Source organism: Lepidochelys kempii, chromosome 1, assembly GCF_965140265.1.
Source record: "Lepidochelys kempii isolate rLepKem1 chromosome 1, rLepKem1.hap2, whole genome shotgun sequence".
In the NCBI taxonomy this organism is placed as follows: domain Eukaryota; kingdom Metazoa; phylum Chordata; order Testudines; family Cheloniidae; genus Lepidochelys; species Lepidochelys kempii.
In genome coordinates, this window is record NC_133256.1 from 54,293,298 (window position 1) to 54,321,164 (window position 27,867).

A 27,867-nucleotide genomic window follows, 5' to 3' on the forward strand; every position below is an offset into this window, starting at 1 on the left:
TGGGGGCAAAGTGAAAAGCTATAAACATCTGGGATTATATGACTGTATACTTTAAAAACCAGCTGGTAGATACTGGCATGTACCCAATAGTTATATTTTTGGAGGAACAATGCAAAAAATAAAGAATATTAAAATAAAAAATAATTGTGAGACGCCTGAGAAAGATTGTCATTGTAGACCGTGCCCATTAAGGTACAGACTGATCTGAATTAAACCTAAACAAGTTTACTCTCATTCTCATCCCAATTTTAGACAGGTACTGGAAAAGCAGGACACAGCACCATCCCTGGTTTCATTTTACTGTAATTGAAATAGCAAGACGTTTTTTAGTTGGAGCATTGACTCTGTTATTTCCACAATAAAAAAAAAAAAGAGAAACAAAAATCTGAAAGGGATATAAGCCCTCATGCTTCAGGGCATAAACCAATCTAATAAAGAGAGTTAAAAGAAACTTCCACTATGGACAGATTATTCCATATATACCCACTTCAGATTTCTTGCACCTTCCTCCAGAGCACGTGGTACTCTTGGGACAGGATACTGGGTTAGATGGAGCACTGTCACTTTCTATGGGATGTAGAATTACAGTAAAACCTATCTGCAGTCATGCACTATGGAAACACTGTAATTCTTTTGAAGCATAAATCTTACATCCGAGCTTAAATGTTATTTGGGTTGAGGTTCTGTGCTGCACCTCCTAGAGGGGCAACTCAGAAGGTGCAGGCCAGAATAGAGAGCAAAAAGGTAGCTTCTGGTTCATCATTGTGCCTTCAGGATGGGTGGCTCCCAAATATTAGAGTAGTCCATAGCTATTCTAATTTACACCAGTGGCCACACTGTCTCCCAGAGCAGCCCAGAATCCTAAGAGCATAAAGGTGGATTAATGCACCTTCTCTCCTCTTCCTAGACTGCATATGGAGTGTGTCACAGCGCAGAAATGCCACAGTGTCCTCTGCCACAGAGTCACCACTAACTCCTGCCTCTTGTGCCAGGTCTTGCAATGAGGCAGTATACTACATCTCTTGTGAGGGATTTCTCCCCCTACTCCCTACAGCACAATTCTGGCTACTGTTACTGTGGCAGAACACAGAATCTGTCCTTTGATCTTTTCTCAGAAACTGCATTTCTCATTTTCACTCACTTCATCCTTTGAGGTTTTGTTAACTCACTCTTTAAAATAGCATTCTAAATAGATACTTCACTGGCTCTGAGCAAACCATATATACTTATTTTAAAGGGTTCCTGAAAACCTATTCAGGTTATATATATATAAAGGATTTAAAGAAACCGGAAAGGATCCAGAGGCAGTGGTGCTGGAACAGTTTTTGGAATGGGGGTGCAGCCCTCTTACCCCTGTCTGCACCCCTAGAGCTGGGGCTGGGAGCAGGGCTGTGGCTCTGTGATGGAAGGACGCGGACTGGGGTAAGATGGTGGAGGCTGGGGTCACAGTTAGGGGCAGGTGCGGAACCCTGGGCATGGGGCTGTGTCCAGGACCCCAGACCCGGTGGCTGGGCAGGACCTGGTGGCCAGCAGCAAAACCACTGGGGCTGGTGGCCAAGTGGGACCCCAGGCTGGCAGCAGAGCCCTCGGATGCAGGGCTAGCAGCCAATCGGGACCCAGGGCCAGTAGCTGAGCGGGACCCAGGGCCAGCAGCAGAGTCCCTGGGCAGCAGAGGGGCAGGTGGCCGGGACTGTGGGTGGCAGGGGTGCAAGGCCAGCAGCCAGAATACCAGGTGTAAAACCTGGGGGTGCCGCAGAACCCCCTGCATACTGACTTCCAGTGCCTATGACCAAAGGGATGGAATGCAAGCCATATGAGCAATGGCTGAAGGAACTGGATATATTAGTTTGTTTGGAAAAGAGGAGATAAGGGGGGACACGTTAGTAGTCTTCAAATGAATGGTTGTCATTAGAAAGATGGAGAAAAAATGTTCACTTTTCTCGCAGAGGGCAGGACAAGATGCAATCATATCAGATTTAGATCAAATCTCAGGAAAACCTTCCTAACTGTAAGACCAGTAGGACAATGGAACAGACTGCCTAGGGAAGTTGTGGAATCTCCTTCACTGAAGGTTTCAAAAAGAGGCTGGATAGCCATCTGTCTTGGATGGTTTAGACACAATAAATCCTGCATTAGGGGGTTAGACTAGATGACCTGTGTGGTCTCTTCTAACCCTGTGGTTCTATGATTCTATTACCCTTTTAAGGGACAGGCTGGATGGAGTCTAAAGCCTGCAGCCTGAGGAAAATCAAGGAGGCCCGGCCCTACCAGGAGTCTGTGTTATACCAATAAAATAAAAATCAGCAGGATCTTATTAAAGGGGAAAAGGCAAAATGCCACATTTATTGTGAATACAGAAAGAATCATAGTAAGCAGTTAGTTATAGCTATAACATTCTATTCAATTTCATATTTATTCACACATTCATTCATACACACACATACACAGAGGTTCTGCTAGGCTGTTATCATAGTTACCAGCCTTAGAGTTGCTCATGCCAAGCCACTGGCCAGGTGGCCTGGACATGAGGAGGGAGCAGGGCCTTGTCAGATACTCATCTGATGCTTCTGGAAGTTGGTTAGCAGAATCAGACCCCAACGTTCTCAGCTTCTAGAGTCCATTTTTATAGGAATTTCTTCCTATGCCAATCTATGGGAATTGCTTCATCATGCTGTTGCTGAATCAATCAGCAGATGGCACATTCCTGACGGCTCCGTGTTGCCAGATGTTATCTTGTTCTTTGGTTCTCCCATCCTTGAAGCTGTTGGGTGGATTCCAGTCTGCCCTCCGGGGGTCCTCTGGTTGTTTCCATTTGATGCCTTCTTCTGCCGATGGACACTGGATTCTTAGACTGGCACCTCCCTGATCATTCAGTTATTATCCACACCAAGCATCCATCCACATACATCCTCTATCTCTATTTTAATCACAATTGTTAACAAAGCGAGATAAATACAACAAAAGGGCGGGGTGCTGTTTCTGTTGTTACAGAGTATTGCTCTGAGTCTCTCTTGTTGTGAGTAGTTGTTGTTACAAAGTATTGCTTTGAGAACAGACTCTGTCTTAGGATGTACTAACACAATTAGCAGCTTGCAAGTTTCACACTGAGAGGGAGAGAAACAGTAAAAATAAGAGACCTCTTAATTAGTAAAAAGAAAAGGAGTACTTGTGGCACCTTAGAGACTAACCAATTTATTTGAGCATAAGCTTTTGTGAGCTACAGCTCACTTCATCGGATGCTGTAGCTCACAAAAGCTTATGCTCAAATAAATTGGTTAGTCTCTAAGGTGCCACAAGTACTCCTTTTCTTTTTGTGAATACAGACTAACACGGCTGTTACTCTCAAACCTCTTAATTAGTAATACCCTGGAATTTAAACTATGGAGAATCAAACTCATTTGTGATTTTAATACAGAACTTCTTTAACATGATCCAACATAACGTCTGGGCCATATAAACAGGAACAGAAAATGGAGCAGAGAGAGAGAGAGCTCCTTGTTGTAAGGATTCCTGAACTGAAGACTGATTAAAAGGAGATGGTATTTTTGTTAATGTGTGTCAGCTTCTCCTTGCCTCAGGACAGGTAAGTCTGAAATCTATTGTTGTTCCACTTGGGGAAATTAAGATGGGGTATAGCTCCAGTGTCCAAGAGGGGCATGCAGAGACTGTTCACCCATTCACAGGCTGACTACCCTGTTTTTCCTGGAAGACTCTGTGGACAACTAAAGACCTACCAGGTTTACATCATAGGTACCAAAGAAGTGAAAACTGACTGAGAGGGGAAGCATATTTTTATTCAAAATTGTTGGAAAAAAGCTGTCTTTGTTAATGATTTATCATTTTCGATTAAGGGCTAAGGCTTTCCCTCCACTTCTCTGGACCCTTCCAGGGAGACTTCCACTGAAGACAGAGTTGATATTTTTCAGGTTTAAAAAAAATACAGTCCCACTCCTTTTTAATTGTCTAAACCTTTCAGGCATTCATACATTATAAAAAAAACAAAAAAAGGGCATAAGCTCCATGGTTTTTAAAGTTTCCAGGTCACCTTTAATATGCATTTTTTTTTGCATCTCAGAGAGGAGAATGCAAATAATGTCATTAGCTGCACAGTGGCAGCACTGACGTTACAGTATTGCACTACACAAATACATTAACTAACAGCAAACAATTTACTATTCTGTTTCAAGGACAGTATATTTGATTTCTAAATCTTTTGTACATGGTCCAAGCATCTGCAGAGCACACCTTACGGGCTACACAGGGAATGTGACCTCTATGCATTAACATATAATGTATATCCTGCAGTAATCAAGGCATGGTGTTAACATTTGACACAAGACACACGGTGACTGCAGACAGCCTCTAGTTTAATTCTAAGTCACAAGCTTCATTAGCAGCAGAGGCTAGATAATTTTCAATCAACGAATTTTTCTAACAGCACCACCACCCTACAGCAACTCAGAGGGAAACAATCCAAAATAGTTTCTGACTGAATAATAACTCCTACTTTGGAACAATAATTAGCTCATTGGACCTACACTTTAACATTGTCTCAGCAAAATATTCTCAGTTTAAGGACTAAAAATCACTTCATAATTAACAAAGTGTTTAATGGAATTGTTTATATTCTGTTCTGTTTTTCATTAATAGTTTTGATATTTAGAGGAATACTCACATTATTTTAAAGGAATGTTAAGGTAACAATCAATCATCCATAACTATGTTATCAAAGGCATACAATAGATTAACAATGAAGGACAAATAAATGTCTACTTCTCTTTCTGGCATTTATGATGCTAATTTATTACACTTCACTCAACTTGGGCAACGAAATTAGCATTGGTCAGTTTTACTTTTTGGACAAGACTATGGCCTTAAGCCAGCACATGTGGAAGTGCGTGTGCATGCCTGAATGCAAGCACACACCTGGACAGCTTAGGAGGGCTGCAGGCACGTGGCATCTCCCAGGAGCATTAGCCTGTTTAGGTACAATGGCTCATGATGTATTTTGAAGTTCAAACCAGTGCAGCTGCTGCTCTTCCATCTTTCTGTGAGGTATAGGATACCAACGTGAGGTGTTCATTCTGAAGCCTAATGATGTCAGCATAGACATCAATCTTGTTAATTATTTCACTTTTAATTAAAAAGAAAGATAATCACATTATGAATTTTTGCACAGTCTACTGGGAGTGACATCTGAGTGTGATATCTCATAGTGATGTCAAGAGTTGGTGCAGGGTAGGTTATAGATCAGAGGTGGGCAAACTATGGCCTGTGGCCACATCCGGCCCACGGGACCGTCCTACCTGGCCCCTGAGCTCCCGACCAGGGGGGCTAGTCCTAGGCCCCTCCCCCCCAGCCTCAGTGCGCTGCGCTGTCAGCGCTCTGGCCCGCCGCTCATGGGGTACATGGCATTGGCCACTGTTGGAAGACAGGATACTGGGCTAGATGGACCTTTGGTCTGACCCAGTATGACCGTTCTTATGATTTTAAACTCCATCTTGCAACTGGATCTGCACAGGTGGCTCTCTGCACAGAGCCCCACTGACTTCAAAGGGTCTCCCTATAGGTATAATTGAAGGATCAGGCCATTAAAGTTCTGTTTTGATCCATTTGTAAGTACATATTGTAATTTATAATCAAAGGGTATGTAATTTTCTGACTAAATGCCTCCACGAAGTAAAACCACATTTCACTGATGGCAGGGGTCCCAGGCTGTGCCCCGCCACCCCCACCCCCCCACAGCACCAGCAGGGGGCCCAGGCCGCGCACCAACACATCTCCTCAGAGCACCCGCAGCACTCCCCGGCCGCCCTCTGCCCTAGACCTCCCAAGATTTTAGTCAGGGGCATAAAATATAAGTCAGGGACAGGTCACAGGCTGTGAATTTTTGTTTATTGCCCATAATTAGATTCCTTAGCAAGAAAGTGGACTCTGTGCAGAGTGCAGGGAACATTTTTCAGATTAGGTAAAACAGGTGCGGCTTCTTGCGATATGGCAGCAGGGAGATGCTGGCTGCTGCGATGTTCAGACTGCTTATTTGGTCTACCTTTGTCACCAGTCACTGCTCTGAGAAAAAGACCATTGTTCCAGTCCTGCTGTTGGATCAATGCAGGCAGACCCTTGCCCCCATGCAGAGCTCCACTGACTTTTGGCTCTGGGGATCCAGTCTGTTCGTGACGGCACCTTTGATATTCTCCCATTATTTCCATGACACTTGAGTGCTCATAAAAGTGAGCTGGCTATAGCAAGGCCTTTGCCCTTTTAACAAGCAAAGAAACATCCCACTAGCCCACTCTCTTTCCTCCTATATCCATCACACACACTCCATTCCCCCCACTATACCTCCCCATTGCTTCCCTGCAATGCTCTCAACCCTCATGATACATTCATCCCACTTTCCCCATCACATATCCACCTGGCCTCCATCCCACTGCTCCCCCACTATCCCCCCAGAAATCCCCTACCATCCCCCAACAGCCCCATGTTCCCCATCCATCCCAATAACCCACCGCTCACTCCAATGCCCCATCTATCTCCGGAAAAGTCTCTATTCCCCACCAGTGCTACATCCATTCCCCCAACACCTCCCACTCCCCCTACAATGCCCCACCCAACCCTCGCTCTCCCCAAGGCCTAACCTGTCCCCTGCAACAATCCTCCACTCCCTCTGCTATACCCCACTCTCCTCCCCAATAGCCCCCACTCTCTGCAACACCACACCCGACCCTCTGACAGCCCCTGCTCTCCCCGTAACACCCCACCCACCTGCCCCGATAGCTCCCTGCTCTCTCCAACGCCACCCATCCCCCCAACAGCCCCTGCTCTCCCAGCAACACCCTACACATCCTCCTGACAGCCCCCACTCACCCCAACCCCCACCCGCTCCCAGACAGCCCCCCGCTGCCCCAACCCCCACCCATCCCCCCAAAAACCCCTGCTCTCCTCAACCCCCACAGCCCCCCACTCTCCCTAATCCTCACCCGTCCCCCCGAAAACCCCTGCTCTCCTCAACCCCCACCCGTCCCCCTACGGCCCCCCACTCTCCCTAACCCCCACCCGTCCCCCCGAAACCCCCCGGTCTCCTCAACCCCCACCAGTCCCCCCACAGCCCCCCACTCTCCCCATCCCCCACCCGTCCCCCGGACAACCCCCTCCCGTCCCCCCGACAACCGTGCCCCACCCCCGGGAGTCACCCCGTCTCTCTCTCTCTCTCTCACGCACACTCCGCGCCTCCGCTTTCTCCCTCCCAGGCCGCGCCGCCGGGGGGGGCCGGGGGGGGCGCAAGGGGGCGCTGCCGCGGCCGCTCGGCAGGGTCCCTGCGGGGGGGGCTCTGACTAGTTCCGCTTCCCTGGTCTGGGGGCGGGGCGCTCCGAGCCGGGCTGGGCCCCGCCTCCCGCGGCCCGGCTATATATTGGCGGCGGGGCCAGGCGGCGCGGCGGGTCTCGGGCGTTGGGTGAGTGGAGGGGGCTGAGCCGGCCGGCCGGGGGAGGCGCTGGCAGCCGGCTCCTCCTTTGCGCACGTGTCTGCCGCGGGGCCTCCGGAACCACCAACAATCCCCACTCCCCAGGTGCCGCTGCCGGGGCCCGCAGGGGCGGGCGCGATCCGCCGGTGCGGCTGCAGCGCGGAGCCGCTCGAGCAGCTGCCCGTCACGCGGCGCGAGAGGCGCGGGGAGTCCTCGCTGCGGCGCTCGCTCCCAGGCGCTGTTGTTTCCAGTGCGGGCCATCGCCTCTGGGGCAGTGAGCTGCGCCCGTGAAGTTCATTCAATGGACTTGCCACCGCTCGACCCCGTTAGAGCCGGCCGCTGACTGCCTGGACACGTTTGGCCCTTTCTGTTTGTGACCTGTCGGCAAACCGGCTTGCTTCCCAAAGCCCTTCCTTGTTCCCAGCGGCCTGGCTTCTGCCGGCAGTGCCTGGTCTGGCGCTTACAAGCAGATCGTTGTGTGTATTAGAAATTGGGGGTGTCTGAGTGTCGAAGTCTGAGGGTTTTCAGAGTAGCAGCCGTGTTAGTCTGTATTCGCAAAAAGAAGAGGAGGACTTGTGGCACCTTAGAGACTAACCGGTTTATTTGAGCCTAAGCTTTCCTGAGCTTCATGCATCCGATGAAGTGAGCTGTAGCTCACGAAAGCTCACGCTCAAATAAATTGGTTAGTCTCTAAGGTGCCACAAGTCCTCCTCCTTCTTTTTAATTTGAGAGTGTCCCTTAGCATTGTGCTTCTGATGTAAATAGTGGTGATTACAAATGCCCAGTTTGCTTTCAATGTATATTCTACAACATTTGCTTAGAAATGTGTACTGGCTAGAATATTCATGGAAGATAGAGATGTGCCCATAACTAGTAAAAGCTTGTTTTAAAAAAAAAAAAGTAAGCTGACCAAAGTCCCCAGGTAGGCAGTGCTAGGTTGATGGAAGAATTCTTCTGTTGATTTAGCTACCGCCTTTTGGGGAGGTGGATTAACAAGGCTGGTGGGAGAACCTCTCCCCTCACTAAGTGTCAATCCTGAAGTTCTACAGTGGCACAGCTGATCTGGGGTAGCATTTTCAACGCAGACGTAGCCGAACACTCTCCCACCTTCCCTTAGATCACAAGCTCTGAAGGAAGTTTCCTTCCTCTGTTCTATTCATGTAATGTGCATGACTTTAATTTTTTTTTAATTAACAGGTAGTGCAGGAAAGAGCTTGCAGAGACATGGATACAAACTTCTCCTACCTAAATTGAAACAGTAGGACAGCCTCAGGCTTATGCTTCTACTCTTCTCAAAGCTTGCATTTGGACAATGAAAAAACAAGTCCATTCTTATTAGGGTGAAGGGTAAGAGCTCCAGCCAAGAAATGGCACTTTTATGGCCCTTGTATTCAAATTCTACTTTGGTCATTGGCCTGCTGTGTCCTTAAGCAAGTCAAAAGTCATGCCCTGTCTTTCTGGTCTCTGAAGTGGGGCATTAGTCCTTATTTTGCAGGAGGGTCTTGTGGCTTAATCATTCAGTATTTGGAGAGTCCTTTGAGGTCCTTGGCTGGAAGACACTGTTTTAGGTAACAGAATTGTTAAATGTAAATTTCCTGAAAATCTCTTACATGACTCCTGGATTTCTTTGGATTTGTAGTATGAATGAGTGATTGCTATTTTAACAGTCATTTGACTTTTAGTCACTTGTTTATTACTGCAAATTCAGAGAAATCTACAGGATTATAAATGGTGGTCAATTATTTTTTGTCACGGTCCAAATTTCTCAGTCAAGGTATAGTGAAGGTCCAGAATCCAAAGAAATTTAAAAAAATAAAAAGATTTCAGGGTCTGCTCAAAAGCATCTGGCAGTTTGGATTTGGCCCGCAGTCTGCCTATTGACTACCCGTGCAATAAATGATGGCTTAGATTTAATTATGTAATCTTAAATCTAGTGCTGTGGCTGGGTACTTGTGTGGGTCAGAGTACTTTCTTTGAAAAACTCTTCCCTGTTTTGCCTTCACTTTCCCAGTGTGCGATAAATCTCATCGGCAGGATGGAATAGAAATGAGCATATATTCCGTTTGTGGCTTGGTATGGTTTCCTTTACATTTAGTGCAGTGTAGCAATAATGCAAGTTCCACTGCAATGAGAGACTCACTACTTCATAGTGATTCCCTTCATTCACAGACTCTTTAGTCTCTTTGATTTTTTTTTTCTTTTGCTCTTCTGTGAGATCAAAGGGGCTAAATCACAAAGTGCTTTGAGGACAGTAATGATATTAATTTCAGGATAATTAAGTATAACAATTTTGGAGCCTTTTTATCTTGAAATAACAGTAGCTAGTTAACTATGCTATTGGGAATAATACCTTTCAAATCTTTAAATATAATTCAGAAATACAGTATGTACTAGTAATGGCTGATTTTTTTTATCCCATTATATTCAGTCTAGTACAAGCCAGACCTTTCTAGAATGGAAAGAGTCAGCACTTTCATAAGTGTAAATAACGATTTGGCACAAAATTTTTCTGCTGTCAAAGTGATAAACAGGCATGTAGGAACAGACCTTTCAAAATGTTTTATAAACCCATGTCTGTCCATCACAGAACTTTAGAAAGGATGCAGTACAACTGTTCTTACAACTTCCTTGTCAGAATGTATCCTTCCCTGCATACTGTGAGTTGCTTTCCCTCTCATTTCTTTATCCGTTATCCCCCAAAACACTTTGGATGAAATATTTATACAATACATATTAGGAGTGTTTTAATTCTTCTGTGGATTTCCCCTTTACTTGAAAAAAATTAAAAATTAATGTAAGAAAGGGGATACTCTGCTAGTACAACTGCTCACTCTCCTTATCTCATTTTTAAAAAGTACCATGCTGAATATATGGCTGGCATTATCTACCCATACATGTAGATCTTTGAATTTCAAACCAGTTTAAGTCTTTAATATTAGTTTTCTAACTTGGTTCTGTTGCCCAAAACAAAACCTTTCCCCTCATGAAATAGCCTTTGCACTGATCTGCGGATTTATTTTAATGAGTGTTGCTTTATTTGAAAACATTGCCCTTGTAGGGTATTTATTATGCCAACCACCTTCCTGAGAGACAAAACCAAATAAAATCCACACTGGGAGGCATTCTGTAAATTGAACCTGGGGCTTCCATTAAAAAGACTTATATTGGGAATACAAGGCAACCAAACCCCTTTCCAGATAATTCTTACATATTCCCGTCATCCTTTGTGATACTGATATCTGTCTTAGGTATTTATATGGCTTCCACTCTAGTACCTTAGTTCCTCATGATCTTTAGTGCAGTTATCTTAATGCATCCCTCTGAAGTAGAAAGGTACTATTCTTCCCATTTGTAAAATGGGGAAGTGAGGCACAGAGGGACTAGGTAATGTGCCCAGGGTCACACAGGAAATCTTTGGTAGAGCAGGGAATTGAACCTGGGTTTCCAAGTACAAGTCTAGGGCTCTAACCATTGGACCATCTTTTCTCTGCCATAGAACTCTTGATTTAAGAGAAGATAAATAGAAGTGGATATATGGGCATAATGGGTGGTCTGTAGAAAGTAGTTTAGCTGAAATATGCAGGTTAACAATAGTTTTAACGTTTTTTCCTTTTCCACCTTAGGTATACATGTCACGACATCTTACCTGTCATTGGAGATTTCGTATTCCATAGTAAGCAATAAGCAAGTGTGAAACATGAGGACAAATCCTGCCATTCAAGCTGCCATTGACCTCACAGCAGGTGCAGCAGGTAATACTGGAGAAAACTCTGTTTTCAAAGGTTTCAGAGTAGCAGCCGTGTTAATTTGTATTCGCAAAAAGAAAAGGAGTACTTGTGGCACCTTAGAGACTAACAAATTTATTTGAGCATAAGCTTTGGTGAGCTACAGCTCACTTCATTGGATGCTCAAATAAATTTGTTCGTCTCTAAGGTGCCACAAGTACTCCTTTTTTCTGTTTTCAAAGTTTCTGAGACTCTGATGCAAAAAAGCTTGTGCTCTTAAAGTAAGTCTCCTCACAAGTGTAAAGACAGTAATCTGATTGCTAAATGATGATTTGTCATATTGGCACTGTTAATAATTGAAAATCTTTACAAGAGGCACATCTTCCACATTTGAAGTAAGATGTTGAGATGAAGGAGGGAACTAACTGACCTAGCCCAGTGTTGCAAACATCTGATAGGTTAATATAACTCCACTGAAACCAATGCCAACAAGTAAATATGTAACCTCTTTTAGACTAATGATTTTCTAAGAGTAGGTTTGAGTACATCTAATGTGTATTTTCATGCTCACATGAGTTTCAGAATGTCAGTCACAAGTAAAGTTTTGCAATGAAGGCAAACACCATGTGCAAGCAAAGTAGTCGAGATAATGCTTCAGTCCTAAAAACTCTCCCTAATTGAAAGGGGCAGAAAGCTATCTGAAGGGTTATCTCTTTAACCAACATTCAGAAAGCCTCTTTGGAAGATGAGGAAACATTATGGTATTCAGAATAATGTAACATAAGGTCAGCAGTTCACTTAAGTTGTTCCTCCACTTAGCTACAAATGAAAATACCAATTTCTCATATTGCCTAAAATATGGTTGGTAAGGATGAAACATCAGGAGAAATAAATTAACTTTAAGTTGAGTTCTACAAAGAGCATGGAAAATACACATCTATGTACAGTGCCTAACACTGCTGCTGGTGCTCTACTACTAACAAATTCAACACATTAGCCATCTAATCACATCTCTTGCATATTCTAATACTGCTAATTCAGGGTATGTCTACACAGCAAAGAAAAACCCCTACCTAGCCTTGACCTCCAGCCTGAGCCCAGAAGTTTATATAGTAATGAAACAGCCCCACAGTCCAAGTCGGCTGACATGGGCCAACTGTGGGTGTCAAGTTGCTGTGCAGATATACACAGAGTTAGTGTTCTAGGAATGTTCCCTGTATTTGTGCTATGGATCCAAGAATATTAGCCATGACTCAAATGTTACAAGACACCTATGATCCAAGCTCTAAATCCAGAGGTCAGTGTGAAATATGATGGCATGTGGAGGGAAAAGAGGGTGCAGCTACCATTATCCAGGGGTAACACCTATAAGAAGGTTGCCAGAGTTTCTACCAGGCTGCTGTCCCTTGACTCTGCCCAGGTATACTTGTTTTATATTGGCCTGTGGCTATTCAGTATGTGACAGACTTGAAGATTTCCACACAAAGGCCCATTCTGGCTGATGGAAAGGAGAGGGAGCCTTCTATTTATTTCCCCTGTTACCTCATCACCATCCCAGAGCAGCCTATTTCTGCTATTTCTTCTACTTTGCTTTTGGGTCCTTATTGTAGTGATTCACAAGCAAGATCTGCTGCTGTTCCAAACAATAGTAGAGTGAAATCACTGGTTGTTTTTTTTTGTTTTTTGGTTTTTTGGTCCACTTCACCGATGCTCACAGGGTTGAAATAGCAGCAGCAAAAACTAACCTCTAGTCAGTATCACAGCAGTCAATCCTCACAAAGATAACTTTGTCAGTGAAAGCCAATACAGTGTCATCTTGGCTCTCATGAGGGCTAGGAAACCTAGTTTTCATTTAAAGAGATGTGCCAAAGCTGATGGCATTTCTCCCCCCCATCTCCCCTCCCACCCCCATTACATCCACTATTCAGGGAAATCTGCCTATTTTCTGTCAGTAAACAGGTTTAAAGGTAGATTATAGTTCTTTGCTCTATTTCCTCTTTTGGTTGCAACTCAAATATTAACTTCAAACAGCATGAAGAAGCGAAAGCCTTTAAACGTCTCTCTCACTTTGATACTTGAAATCCTTTATAAAGAGATTGTTCTTGCTTTACTTACTCGATTAGCTGTAAAATCCTCCTCCTTTGTTTTAATAGGCTGCTGTTAATCTTCCTTTCTATCCTCATCTTCTAGCATTTTTAAAGGTCTCCTTTATGTTTTCTGTCTCTTGCTGCAAGCTCACTGTGTGCCTTGCTCTTGTTTTATGTTGGTTCCTACTGCTGTGCTGCATCTGGATCTTTGCCATTCAACAGAAGCTGACTTTACAGCATCCTAGGCTAGCAAACCAATTAACAGAAGATGTTGTAGGGATCCAATTAGCCAGTCCCTTGTTAAGTGTGTGGCCATGCTTCAGATTTCTCTCTGGAGATGTCTTGCCTGGCTGCTGGAGTAACTTGGCCCTCTGGCCAAAACAAGTCGTCCTCTTCTGGGGTAAATACATTCTAAACGAAAGTAAACAAGTACTTTTACCTTCAGTAGGCTACAGTCCTGTGTAGGAGGTGTGTGACACACAAGTCCTTCTCCTTGGTTGAATAGGACTTCTTCCCTTATACCAGTGCCTGAGCTATCCATGGCCTCGGCATCTAAGTCTTCCCTGTTGGTAAGTAGGGTTTTCCTAGTTGGCAAGGGTTTCCTAAAGTCTTTCAGCCCTTGGTCAAGAGGGAATTAACTTGGACCTCTGCCCCTTATCTGAGGGCTCACAAATTCATTGTCCCTTGGTCACAGGAGTTCCTACACCACCTCCAACTCTGGGCTCTGGCCCTGGGACCCTGTATCAGCCATCCACCCTCAACTCACAGTTCCTCAGCTTCAGATTCCCAATACCATTTCCTACTTTCACTTCTCTCCAAAGAAGCCTTCTCCCTGGCCTCTTCCAGCAGTCATCAGCCAACCTACTTCCAGACAACATTCCTGGCTCTCTTTCAGTGAGGAGCCACCCCCAGTTTCTCTCCAGACTCTTGGCTGCTCTTTCCCCACCCTCACCCTAGACTGCCTTGCGGGGACTTCAGCAGAGCCCATCACAGGCACCTGCCCCAGCTCTCACAACAGGGAGCCACATCTGCCCCTGCCAGCTTTTGCTGTCCTTAGTTAATCCCTCCCCTAGTGAGTACAGGAAGTGTCATATCCTGCTTCCAAGCCTGGTTAGCTGTGTAGCCTGCAATCACCTGATCTGGGAGGAAAATGAAACAGTGTGGGAGCTCAGATTGGAGTTCCTCTGGCTCACCCCATGACACAAGAGCAGCAGCAGTTTAATACAAAGTGGCTCCACTCAGAGTGTGGGTACTAATGAGAATCACCCCTTCAAAACAAAATGTACCTTCTTCCTGCTTCAGAAACAACTAAAGGTGCTGGATTCACATAGGGTGACCAGATAGCAAGTGTAAAAAATTGGGATGGGGTAGGGCATAATAGGAGCCTATATAAGAAAAAGCCCCCAAAACCGTGACTGTCCATATAAAATTGGGACATCTGGTCACCCTAGATTCACACATTCAGCTTCTTTAGTTTCTTGCATAATCTTTTCACATCATTGGTTCAAATCTACTCATCCTTCATCTGATGAGGTGACGGCCTAATATACAGAGAATGTTAATTCCACTGATAACTCTTATTTCACCATCTAGTCAATGTATGAATTGATTGCCTTGTGTTATGAACGAATGTCTAACTGTTGTAAATCAAGCATTGATCTTTTTCATTTGGTACTTCTGTAACTTAAAAATGTTGCAAGAGCCAGTGTCGTCATTGGTGTCACCAAAGTTGATTGAGGTAGGCCTAATTATGCCAGTGGTGAATTTGTCCCTTTCTCCATATTGCTTGTTTGTTTTTTCTTCATTATGTTGAGTTTTTTTTCACATGATCAGTAAGGGTTTGTTGAATACTGATATTCTTATTTCCTCAGGTGGGACTGCATGTGTGCTAACTGGCCAGCCCTTTGATACTGCTAAGGTGAAGATGCAGACATTTCCCAGCATGTATAAAGGACTCATTGAATGTATTGTGAAGACATATAAACAAGTTGGATTGCGAGGCTTCTACAAAGGGACCACCCCGGCACTTGTAGCCAACATAGCAGAAAACTCAGTCCTATTCATGTGCTATGGGTTTTGCCAGCAGATTGTGAGGGGCATTGTTGGATTAGACAGGAAAGCAAAACTGAGGTTAGTAACAGAAATTGTAATCTCCAGAATATTGTACAACTAGCAGTCAAGAGTAAATACTAATGTGCTGTATTTTAAAATGAAGTGCAGTCTCTTTGCCCTTATCCGGGGTGCCATTTTGTCACTGTGCAAGTGCTAACTTTATTACACAAGACCTTGTCTCAGCAATTATGGTACATTTTTCATAAGAACAGATGGCTGGTCTGTATGGGGTGTGCCCATTGCCAAAAAACCCAGATGTGAAATGTGTTGGTTCTTCCAAACACCATGATTTGTTTTGGGAAGGAGAAGAGAATTCTGTAAGCATCTTTCTTAAATCCCATGCTGTAGTATTTGTGAAGGAAAGGGTATGAAACTACTGGAGCATTGGCGGCTGTAACTCGTGCATCATTAAGAGAGGCTGCATCTTCATTGTCTGCACTGCTCCATGGATGGATATCAGTGATGGCTCAGGTGGTTTATGCAGTGACTCAGCACTGTCCCAACTATCGTTCCCTCCAGAGCAATGATGATGCCGAATAACATTCACTTACTTGTTATAACTGTGTTCCGGCTTCACTAATTTGCCATCAAAAAGGGGGAAGCTCTTGGTTGTGATTCTGCAAACTAGGTGTTCCCTCTAATACTTACAAGTTATTGAAAGTAAAATGTGAAAAAATCAGTGTTGTGTGTGGGTAAATGGTACCTTTCTTTCCTGTCAGGTTTCAGGAAATGAACCCAGACACTTGTGGATCAAACTTTGGTTTAAGGATATGAGAATGTGCTTAGCTTCAGGCCGTTTAAAGACCAATTTTATTAGCTGCATTCCATCTGTATATACTTATAATTACCAGAATGAGAAGGTGGAGGAAATTTACACTACATCACTAGAGGCTAAAGTATTTTAGAGGTGATCACAATGTTTAAATATTCTAGTCTTACCCCATATCTCATCTCCTCTGAACACCAGGTCAGTTTGCTCTAGGTGATAGTCTGTTTAGTATATAACTAGTCAGAATGGATTTTGAAATAACTAAAGAGAAAACACTAACTATGAAGAAATTATGGGTTAATTGGAGAGCAGATGAATATGTAATGGAACAGGTGACTAGAGCACATAGTGATACCAAAGCCAAGTGCCTCCAACAACAACAGTGCATTTATCAATCTGCTTTTATTCCCTGGGGTGTTGTACTAAATACAGAATGAAAAGGAGTACTTGTGGCACCTTAGAGACTAACCAGTTTATCTGAGCATAAGCTTTCGTGAGCTACAGCTCACTTCATCAGATGCATCTGTGGAAAGTATAGAAGATCTTTAGTTTTATTGCCTTAATTATTGCATGCTACTCAAACTCTGTTCTAAAGACAGAAGGTTATCACAAACATTTCTATTATCCTCTCCCCAAAGTGTTATTGAAGCACTTGCATACTATTTTTAATTAATCTTCACAACGCCTCAATGTTGCAAGAGGGTAGTAGTATCCTCATGTCACTGGTGGGGAGCTGAGGCACAGAAGTATGTTCAAAAGTATCTGCTAGTTTTGGGGCCCAATTTGAATCATCTAGGATGTGATTGTTTCCTCAAAGTACCTAGCATTATAATATCCAGAGCTCAGCTCCCCTTGACCTCTGTGCAGCTGTGAATGCTCAGCACTTGTGGAAATCAGACCCCAGGGTCTCAGGTCAGGTACCCGGAAAATGAGGAGAACACAACTAGTGGCCACTTGAGAGATGCAGCATCACACACACAAACTCTGTGACAAAGCCAAGGATCGAAGCCAGTTCTCCAGAGTTCTGTAGGTTTCAGAGTAGCAGCTGTGTTAGTCTGTATCCACAAAAACAAAAGGAGGACTTGTGGCACCTTAGAGACTAACAAATTTATTTGAGCATAAACTTTTGTGAGCTACAGCTCACTTCAGCGGATGCATTCTGTAGAACTTCCTTAACGATGAGACAATCAAGTCTCTTCTTGCAATCTCCTGGCTCATTAACCAAACACCTTCCTACATCTGCAACAAATGAAGTAGGGTCCTACATCAAACAGCCTCCTTCACTTGACAGCCCTGAGTCATCTCCAGAACAGGTTGATCCTGTGCATTGAATGAGGCAGGAAACCTCTGGGGCAAAAATAGCACATAATTAGAGACTCTTATAATGCAGAGGTACCAGGGGCACAACACATGCACAAGGAAAGCTAAAACTTTAAAATTCCTTGATAAAATTGTAAGCCTCTCATTCTATAGACTGACTGTGGTATCCTAATCAAGATACTAGGGATTAAGTCACTGTACTCCAAAGCCAGAAAAATCTCCATTTAACTGAATTTAAACAAAAAACAGAGTTTTGGCTCAACTTTGGCAGTGAACTTGCTTCCTTAAATAATTCTCAACTCCGCCATATACTCTCAGCTTAACAGTAAATGAAAAATGATGAATACTACTTAAATACACTTGAATCTAGCATTGTTGGCTTTAAAGACTTTTTTTGTAGCATGTTAAAAATGCTCAGTATTCACCCTAAGTGAAGCCTAGTTTCTTAAACAGATGCCAAAATTAAATGGAAGTAAGACTCCTCAGTATATTTAAAAATCTCGTGGTCCATTTAATTTCCCAGTAAGGCACTTCTGCTCTTTTCATAGATTCAGAAAAAACTGCATCAATGCATATTTAGAAAACCGAAAACATTCTGCTTAGGCAGCACTCTGGCACTTACTACATAATTTAAGGTACACTAGTTTAAAACATTAATATAGTCAAATTTATACACACTCTCTCTCTCTTCCCCCCCCCCCCCACCCCCACCACTTTCCTAGGATCAAATGTTTTTCCATTCCTGGTTAGGGTGCTGAGTAACCAACACTTGGGTTGCATTCGGTCAACAGGCTCATGGAGTGTCTAATAAAAGCCATAGATGAGCTAAATTATGAAGACTCTGGCTTTCACAGTGTTTAAAAGTATTTGTGAAGATCTTAGATATACCGAACAGAGGTTCCAGCCTTTTAAATAGCTTCAAATGTACAATTTGTCATCATGAGACAGATGGATTGGGTGGCAGGGAAAACATGGAACTTTCAGATTTCTAAAGAATGTGTGAGGATTTTGCTATTTTTAAAGATCAAAATTAAATCCTTGCAGTAATACACAAAAAATGGGAGATGGTAAACCCCTACTCCAGGACCTTCACACCCAGTAAAAGGACCAGAGCAGCATAAAAGGGCCCCAGAACCAAAGGTTGCAATGACAGGAGGATTTCTCCCACTGAAGGCATTGTGGAAGACAGTTGTAAGATTGCCTTCAGAGGACCCCATTGCAAGCCTTGCTGTGGGGGCTGCTGTAAATTACAGAGGGCTGGGAATTTGGGATTGTGTTACTCCAGGGGATTCTCCAGTTCTGGGAGCATCCCAAGATTGGGGACACACAAAGGTGGCTGAAAGCCATCATAAGTCTATCCCCCATGTCCACACCCTGTCCCTGAGTTCTGTACTGCACCCCATTAGAGGCTCGGCAGAGCAGCTCAGCCATGGTCTACATTGTACCTAATTTCTCTGCCATGTTACTCATCCAAACTCTGGAAGGAGGGAAGAGTATCTTAGATCATCCTGACAGGTTTCAGAGTAGCAGCCGTGTTAGTCTGTATTCGCAAAAAGAAAAGGAGTACTTGTGGCACCTTAGAGACTAACAAATTTATCTGAGCATAAGCTTTCGTGAGCTACAGCTGATGAAGTGAGCTGTAGCTCACAAAAGCTTATGCTCAAATAAATTTGTTAGTCTCTAAGGTGCCACAAGTACTCCTTTTCTTTTTTTAGATCATCCTACTCATTTTGCTTCACCACAGAACTCCCACTTGAAGACACCAAAGTCTGAGGCTCTGTAGTGACCTAATTTTAAACAAACAAAAAAACCAAAACAGTTACTAACCTTTCCGTGACTACTGTTCTTTGAGGTGTGTTGCACAGGTCCACTCCACTTCATGCGCTACAATTGTTAGAGTAGGAGCTGTTCTCTGAGTGCATGATCCTTTGTTGATCACAGGGACATGTTGGTATGGTGCCAGCTATCTTTATAGAGGCACTGGCAAAAAAACTGGTAAAGAAGCTGTGGCATTGTGATACCATGGGTTAGTGAAGCCATACAGTCTTGAATGTCAGGTTTCAGAGTAGCAGCCATGTTAGTCTGTATTCGCAAAAAGAAAAGGAGGACTTGTGGCACCTTAGAGACTAACCAATTTATTTGAGCATAAGCTTTCGTGAGCTACAGCTCACTTCATCGGATGCATGCAGTGGACAATACAGTGGGGAGATTTATATACACAGAGAACATGAAACAATGGGTGTTACCATACACACTGTAACAAGATTGATCAGGTAAGGTGAGCTATTACCAGCAGAAGAGTGTGGGGGGGAAACCTTTTGTAGTGATAATCAAGGTGGGCCATTTTTAGCAGTTGACAAGAACGTCTGAGGAACAGTGGGAGGTGAGGGGGGGTAATAAACATGGGGAAATAGTTTTACTTTGTGTAATGCCCCATCCACTCCCAGTCTCTATTCAAGCCTAAGTTAATTGTATCCAGTTTGCAAATTAATTCCAATTCAGCAGTCTCTCATTGGAGTCTGGTTTTTGAAGTATTTTTGTTGAAGAATTGCAACTTTTAGGTCTGTAATCGAGTGACCAAAGAGATTGAAGTGTTCTCCGACTGGTTTTTGAATGTTATAATTCTTGACGTCTGATTTGTATCCATTTATTCTTTTACGTAGAGACTGTCCAGTTTGACCAATGTACATGTAATGGGGGGGAGGACTAGACAATTGGTCTGCTAAACCCAGGGTTGTGAGTTCAATCCTTGAGGGGGCCATTTAGAGATCTGTGGCAAAAATTGGGGATTGGCCCTGCATTGAGCAGGGGGTTGGACTAGATGACCTCCTGAGGTCCCTTCCAACCCTGATATTCTATTATTCTATACATGGCAGAGGGGCATTGCTGGTACATGATGGCATATATCACATTGGTAGATGTGCAGGTGAACGAGCCTCTGATAGTGTGGCTGGTGTGATTAGGCCCTATGATGATGTCCCCAGAATAGATATGTGGACACCATTGGCAACGGGCTTTGTTGCAAGGATAGGTTCCTGGGTTAGTAGTTCTGTTGTGTGGTGTGTGGTTGCTGGTGAGTATTTGCTTCAGGTTGGGGGGCTGTCTGTAAGCAAGGACTGGCCTGTCTCCCAAGATCTGTGAGAGTGATGGGTTGTCTTTCAGGATAGTTTGTAGATCCTTGATAATGCATTGGAGAGGTTTTAGTTGGGGGCTGAAGGTGATTGCATTCTGTTATTTTCTTTGTTGGGCCTGTCCTGTAGTAGATGACTTCTGGGTACTCTTCTGGCTCTGTCAGTCTGTTTCTTCACTTCAGCAGGTGGGTACTGTAGTTGTAAGAATGCTTGATAGAGATCTTGTAGGTGTTTGTCTCTGTCTGAGGGGTTGAAGCAAATGCGGTTGTATTGTAGAGCTTGGCTGTAGACAATGGATTGTGTGGTGTGGTCTGAATGAAATTCATTTCAGGTCTTATTTGATTCATCGAATTGGTTGTGCTTTTTCATCAGAGAAATGGGAAAGATTATAATATACTTACATTTATATAGCTGTTGAAGGAGAAGAACTTATTTGAGTTGTATATGAAGATGGCTGGAGCTAGGTGTTAAGTTGGTAACCTCTTTTAAATGATTGCTTTTTCTTTTTTGCACTCTTGTTCAGTTTTTCTTTATTTGATAAAGCTTTTAGGAAATAGCCTACTGCAAGAGCACCCATCTTGTGACTGTAGAGCAGTGCCCAAGTATCAATTGTAGTTTCTTTGTTGCAGTGATCTGCAGAATGCAGCTTCAGGCTCTTTTGCTTCTGCATTTGCTGCCCTGGTCCTATGTCCCACAGAGCTGGTGAAGTGTCGGTTGCAGACCATGCATGAAATGCAGTTATCTGGAAAGATAGCACAAGGACACAAGTAAGTATGTAATTTGCTCAATACCACTGAAATCCGTTGATGTTATACCTATTTTAAAAGTCCATCCTAGCACACTTAAGGTCTAGCTTGTACTGTGCTATTAATTGCACAAAGGGTGTGCTACTGATTGTCAGAATACATTCCTGGGGAATGCTAACTTAGGGTATGTCTTCACTGCAGAGTTAACTCAGGCTGTTACTAAAGTGTTTCCCTTAACTCCCCTACCTCCTTCTCTCCCCGTCCACAGAAACAGCCCTCTGACCTGAGTTTAGTGGTGCTTTCAACCTGGGTTAGCTGGTTCATCTGTGGCTGTAGGCTAAAAGCCAAGCGAGGCTTTCACTCAGGCTAGTAACCTGCTCACTTTGCAGTGACGATATGTGCTAAGTCACTTGAGTGGCAGTAGTCCTCCACGGCATTCCCACAGTTTCTTGTGTGGCACTCAGAAGGACAGACACGTTCTCCCACAATTCACTGGAAAGAATCAGAGCAGTTCAGTTTACTGCAGCACAAAGAACCATGGGATATGCCTCCAGAGGTACTAGCCCCACACAGAGTGCAGCTCCACTGAGGATGCTGTAACCAGAGTAGGGCTTTGTAGTGTGGCTGCTCACACTTGAGCTAAACTAACCCAGGTGCTCATTTCTGGGTGCCAATCACCTGGGTTAACCCTGTAGCGAAGACATACCCTTAATTGCTACCCCTGCTCCTGTCTCAGGTCTGCAGCAAAACCAAATGATTAGAGCCAGAAATTCCTCAATTCTAATTCTTGCCTTGCAATTGATTCATTATTTGGCCTCTATTTCCCCATCTGTAAAATGGGGGTAATGTTTAAGGTATTTACTCATAGGATGTTGCAGATCAATATGTGTTAAGTGCTTCGTATTGTTAATTGTTTCAACCCCTCTATCAGTACAGTTTGGTCAGTAATGAAAAGTGTTATTCAAAAGGATGGCCCACTCGGGTTCTACCATGGTCTGTCAAGCACTTTACTTCGGGAAGTCCCAGGTTATTTCTTCTTCTTTGGAGGCTATGAACTGAGTCGGACATTTTTTGCAGCGGAGAGACCAAAAGATCAACTAGGTATGTGCCAGCTTGTGGGTATGTGGGAAAGGTAGTCTCTCACTACAGAAAGTAGCATACTGCTCCTCTCAAAATCTCTCCGGCAATGCTAATTATACCTTATGCACTTATGTATCTCTGCACCAAAAAAATGTGGCCCTGTAGAATAGCGATGTGGGAGCAAAACCAACACTATTCCTGTTTATGACTGTAAAGAACTGCTCAGACCAACCATTTTCCGATTTGACATGCATCATCTTGTTTTTGTACACTTATTTAGCTGATGTATGAGTTACCTGATCAGGAGAGGATAATTGTGCAAAAACTGTTTAATGTTCAACACTACATGGTGCACCACCAAACTGTTTATTGCAGCAAAGTTGTTCATAGTTTGGCAAATTATAAGCAACTGAAAACAGAGTCTTATCATGGGAAATGTCGGGCAACCTCATTAATAGGCTGTTTTGTCAGTCCTATTTATAGTACGTAAGGGCTATCTGGTTGTTTAGGATTCAGATGTTAGTACTGCAGAATGTGAAATGTAATTTTCTGTATCATTCCAGTATGAACACAAACTCTTGGAACTCTTGCATTCCTTATTTTGGACAATGCTCCTTCCATGCTCTGAAGTGTCAGCCTCTGTTTGCCAGAAGCTGGTAATGGGCGACAGGGGATGGATCACTTGATAATTGCCTGTTCATTCCCTCTGAAGCACCTGGCACTGGCCACTGTCAGAAGACAGGATACTGGGCTAGATGGACCTTTGGTCTGACCCAGTATGGCTGTTTTTATGTTCTAACTTCATATGCACTTTCAAAGAGGGATATTGAAGATAGGAAACCATTGGGTCTATCTGGCTATTAAAATGCAAGATACCAGCGTTTGAAGGGACTTGCTTTTTGCTTTTAATAGTTTGTTTTTTAGTAGTTAAAGGTTCTTGCTTTTTTTGGCCACTATTGTTACAGAATTTGCATAAAATCTGATCATAAGAGCAAAATGTGGTTGCATTTTGAAAATTGACTGGGTTTGTAACACTGCGGTCTCACTCAATAGACACTCCCCTGTGTATGTTCAGAGTCATAACTGCTGGCTTTACTCAAGAAGTTTTTACAACCTTTTTACTTGTGCTAGCGCTGCAGAGCCAATCCAGTAATGGCAGCAGGAGTGAGATATTTTGTCTTAAGTATTAATTAAATTCTGACACCCCCCCCCCTTTTTTTTCTTTCTTGTCATGGCCTGAACCATACATTCCAGGGTGAACTTAAAGGCCTGGCAGGCGAGTTGCACTTCTGAACTAAGAATATGTAAATTTAGAAGGAATTGAGAGAGCATAATGGTATATCTCTCCCTATGTTACAAAATCTTTTAAAGAAACGTGCTTTCGTAAACTTTAGACTTTGTGTTGAAGGTTTGTCTACATAGTAAAACTTTGAAACTCTTATTCTAAATATGCTTGTGGCATTAGGAGGCTGGACTCTTTAGAAATCCACAACCACTTTGTTTAATCTTATACCTATGATACAGTGCACGCTTATCACACAGAAAGATGGCCACTTCTTCATAAACTCTGTGCATTCCTTGTTTTCACATTTGTTCTAAAATAATTTCACATTATTCTAAAATAGAACCATCAGATTTGGGGGGTAGTTTGCACAGTGTATAAAAGCTTATTTCATGTTTTTAGGCCCTATTCCTTTGATGGTGAGTGGTGGTTTTGGAGGCATCTGCTTGTGGATTGCTGTTTATCCTGTGGACTGTGTCAAATCTAGAATTCAGGTTCTTTCCATGTCTGGAAAACAGGGGGGCTTCATGGGAACATTTGCAAATATTTTGCGAAATGAAGGTAAGCATATCCAATACAAACTGAACCTGCAGGCTCATCTGTGAAAACTTTTCACTCCAGTATGAAAAATCTATTCTGAAACCTAGTTTAAGAAGTTAAGGGGAATTAATTACACTATTCCCTTTTCTGTAGACCACAAATTACTATTCTTGTGAAATTCTCCCATCACCACCTTTAGAGACCAGGGAAATGATGCTACTAAAAAAATCTTTATGCTAACATAACTAGTTTCACAGATTCAGACTTAATGCATCTACTACACTCAGTTGTACTTTAGAGGGCAATCACTTAGTACTTACTGTAGTATCTTACCTGTTAAAGACAGATGAGTAAATGCACCCTACTGTCCTGCAATGGCTAACTTGTCATTTAAACATTGAAACTCCAAGCAGGTACTAGAAATAGATCAAATTTGTGGTGAATCTATCTATTTTTGAAGAATTTATAAGAAACGGTAATTTGTACATCTATAAAAGATGCTCAATTGACTAGGAAAGTAGAAATTGCCATACTGGATCAGATCCAAGGTCCATCAGGTTCAGGATGGTGTATAGCACCAGATGCTTCAGAGGAAAGTATGAGAACCCTGAAGCAGGAAGATGTGGAGCTAGCTGCCCCCCCTATTGTGTCTTTTCCGAATCGCTAATAGTTAGATGGTCTGAAGCCCAAGGTTTAATATCCCTTCCAAAATGTTATTAAGATGACTCTGGATATTTATCCATATAGATGTCCAGTCTCTTCTTGAATCTTGAGTTGTTGGCCTCAACAACTTCCTGTCTCAATGAGTTCTACTCTCTGCTTCCTGATTCTTCTAATTAACATAATTGTTTTAAGTTCCTCTGCATGATTTCTAGAGAGTAGAGCATCAGAACTATTGCTGATCAGTCTTTTAAGAGTTTAACATGCATATTTCTAATCTGTTCATGTTTCATTTTGCAGGAGTATTTGCTTTGTATTCTGGACTAAAGCCTACTTTAATTCGTGCATTCCCAGCCAATGGTGCACTATTCCTTGCCTATGAGTACAGCCGCAAGATGATGATGGAACAGGTTGACACATACTGAAATCTTCCAGCAGCAGGTTTAGGTTAACCTTTTTAAAAAGAACTGTAGGGCTTGAATGGATACAAAACCAATAGGGTGACATCATGATTTGAGAAACTCAGTCAATTTAGGATTTTAAAAAATCTTTTTAAAGCAAATGGATTTTGTAGACCTTGTATTTGTGTTTACAGGTTTTTTGTTGTTTTTTTTTAAGGGAGGATGGAGACATGTTAATGTTCTTTCCACCTATTGTGCTGCTCAAGAGATATAATTATGTTGCCCTGATGGAAGCGGTACTCAGTGTAAAGGGCAGTGATCTTTCAGTTAAGTGAGTTCATCTCAAATTTTAAAAATCTAGTTCTGTAACATCCATGGTACAAGAAGCCTGAATTTCCCTTTTTCATTGTTAGCAAACACAACTGATTCAAGGCCACACGGCACTGGTGCATTAGTAAAAGTAGTGCTACTCTTTTCATTATCAATTTTAGGGCTTGTCTACTCAGGGAGTTACTCTTGAATAGTTTCATCTGTGGATACTCTTATTCTGGAATAAATCTCATTCCAAATTATTTTAATCCACTTTAGACAGCCTATCAGGAATAGTTAGTCTGCTCTAAATTCACACTGTACGTTATTCTGGATTCACTTTCATGTGTAGGTGAGCCCTTAGTAAGAGTATTCAATGGAAACAGTAAGCTGCTTACATTTTACAGCCATTTCACCTCTTTGTAAGAGACTGTTAGACTACTGTTTCTTCAAGTACTTTAATACACAAGGAAAGGTAGAAGAGGGAGGTTTAGTTTCCTGAAGTGTTTCGTTTAAGCAATGCATGGCTAATACTTACACTATTTTAGTAGTGTTAAAATTGTACAAATTCATTAACTCTGCCTTCAGTAGTTTCACCAGTAATGTGAAAACATTAAAGTAACTGGAGCAGAATGGGTCTTGCAAGCCTAATACCTCATTTCTCTCTTTACCACCCCCCTTCCTTTTCTGTTTTAACTGATGTCTCTAGGTAGCCTCCTTCTGTAGGTTTGCAAGCAGGGTATGTCCAGTACTAGCTACCATCTTTGACGCTTTTAGGAAAGGGTCTACTTGTAGATGTCTAATACAGTGGTTCTCAACCAGGGGTACATGTACGCCCTGGAAGACCTCTGCGTATCCCCAGGGGTAATCAGTTCATTTAGATATTTGCCTAGTTTTACAACAGGCTACATAAAAAGCACTAGTGAAGTCAGTACAAACTAAAATCTCATACAATGACTTGTTTATACTACTCTATATACTATACACTGAAATGGAAGTGCAATATTTATATTACAATTGGTTTTTTTATATTGTATGGTAAAAAGGAGAAAGTCAGCAATTTTTCAGTAATAGAGTGACACTGACATTTTTGTATTTTTATGTCTGATTTTGTAAGCAAGTAGTTTTAAGTGAGGTGAAACTTGCGGTACACAAGACAAATCAGACTCCTGCAAGGGGCACAGTAGTCTGGAAAGGTTGAGAGCCACTGGTCTAATATACACATCACAGTATGTAGGCCCAACAGGTTGCCAGCAGGGTGGTGTCTAGTTTACTACTACTCATCTTAGGCAAGGGAATGTCCAGAGATCCAAATGCCTACAGTAATACCACCTACCCCTCGATCCCTTCCATATGTCCGTGGGGCCTGGGTTGCACCCTGTCACCTCAATACCAATTGTTGCTACTACTCATATTGCTTGAACCAAGTAAGAAGAAAGTTCAGGTATTGTGCAATGACCAAGAATAGTCAGTGCAATCTCTACCCATTGGCCTCTTTCTTGGTCATCTTACAAAATAATCTAGGTTAAAGGCTGCCTTCAGTGGTCCCATCCCTGTGTTGAAAAAGCAGGAAGCCAGAAAAGAGTAGAAGGCCAGCATAAATTTTAATTGGTAGATGGATTTAAAAAACACCAAAAAAAACCCCCACCCTTGACCGTCAGGGTGTAGAAACTAGTAGGAAGAGGACCAAAACCGTGGGAGGATATAGTTTGGGACAGGGGTGGGCAAACTTTTTGGCCTGAGGGCCACATCTGGGTGGGGAAATTGTATGCAGGGCCATGAATGTAGGGCTGGGGCTGGGGTGCGGGAAGGAATGTGGGGTGTGGGAGAGGGTGTGGTGTGGTGTGCAGGAAGGGGCTCAAGGCAGGGGGTTAGGGTGCAGGAAGGGTTTCAGGGCAGGGAGTTGGGGGTTCAGGAGGGGTTTGGTCTCCGGCTCCACTTACCTCAAGTGGCTCCAGGGTGGCAGTGGCGCGCAGCAGGGCTAAGGCAGGCTCCCTGCCTGCCCTGGCCCTGTGCCACTGCCAGAAGGGGCCAGCATGTCTGGCAGTGGCTCTTGGTGGGGGGGCAGGTGGCCCTGCCATGCATTGCTCTTGCCTGTGGGTACCACCCCTGAAGCTCCCATTGGCTGCGGTTCCCAGCCAATAGGATCTGTGGGGGGTGGTACCTGCAGGTGAGGGCAGCGCCCTGAGCCGTCTTTCCCTGCCCCCACCCCCACCCCCGGGCGCCTCAGTGGAGGACAC

At 43.4% G+C, this 27,867-nt stretch overlaps 1 protein-coding gene across 8 annotated transcripts in view; it reads left to right on the forward strand.

The window, feature by feature from the left end:
* Window positions 1-7,362: 7,362 nt before the first annotated feature.
* The window catches only part of SLC25A15 (solute carrier family 25 member 15), a 30,550-nt gene continuing 10,045 nt past the window's right edge, over window positions 7,363-27,867 (forward strand). The window contains exons 1-9 of one of the 8 annotated variants that reach the window (XM_073342747.1): window positions 7,363-7,456; window positions 8,663-8,812; window positions 11,089-11,217; window positions 15,149-15,407; window positions 21,239-21,376; window positions 22,287-22,456; window positions 24,120-24,278; window positions 25,218-25,327; window positions 25,536-27,397. In XM_073342747.1, coding sequence (XP_073198848.1) covers window positions 11,163-11,217; window positions 15,149-15,407; window positions 21,239-21,376; window positions 22,287-22,456; window positions 24,120-24,278; window positions 25,218-25,327; window positions 25,536-25,592 — 948 coding nt within the window. In that variant the 5' untranslated portion in view covers window positions 7,363-7,456; window positions 8,663-8,812; window positions 11,089-11,162 and the 3' untranslated portion in view covers window positions 25,593-27,397. The other 7 variants (XR_012158747.1, XM_073342733.1, XM_073342725.1 and 4 more) reach the window with 7 other exon arrangements.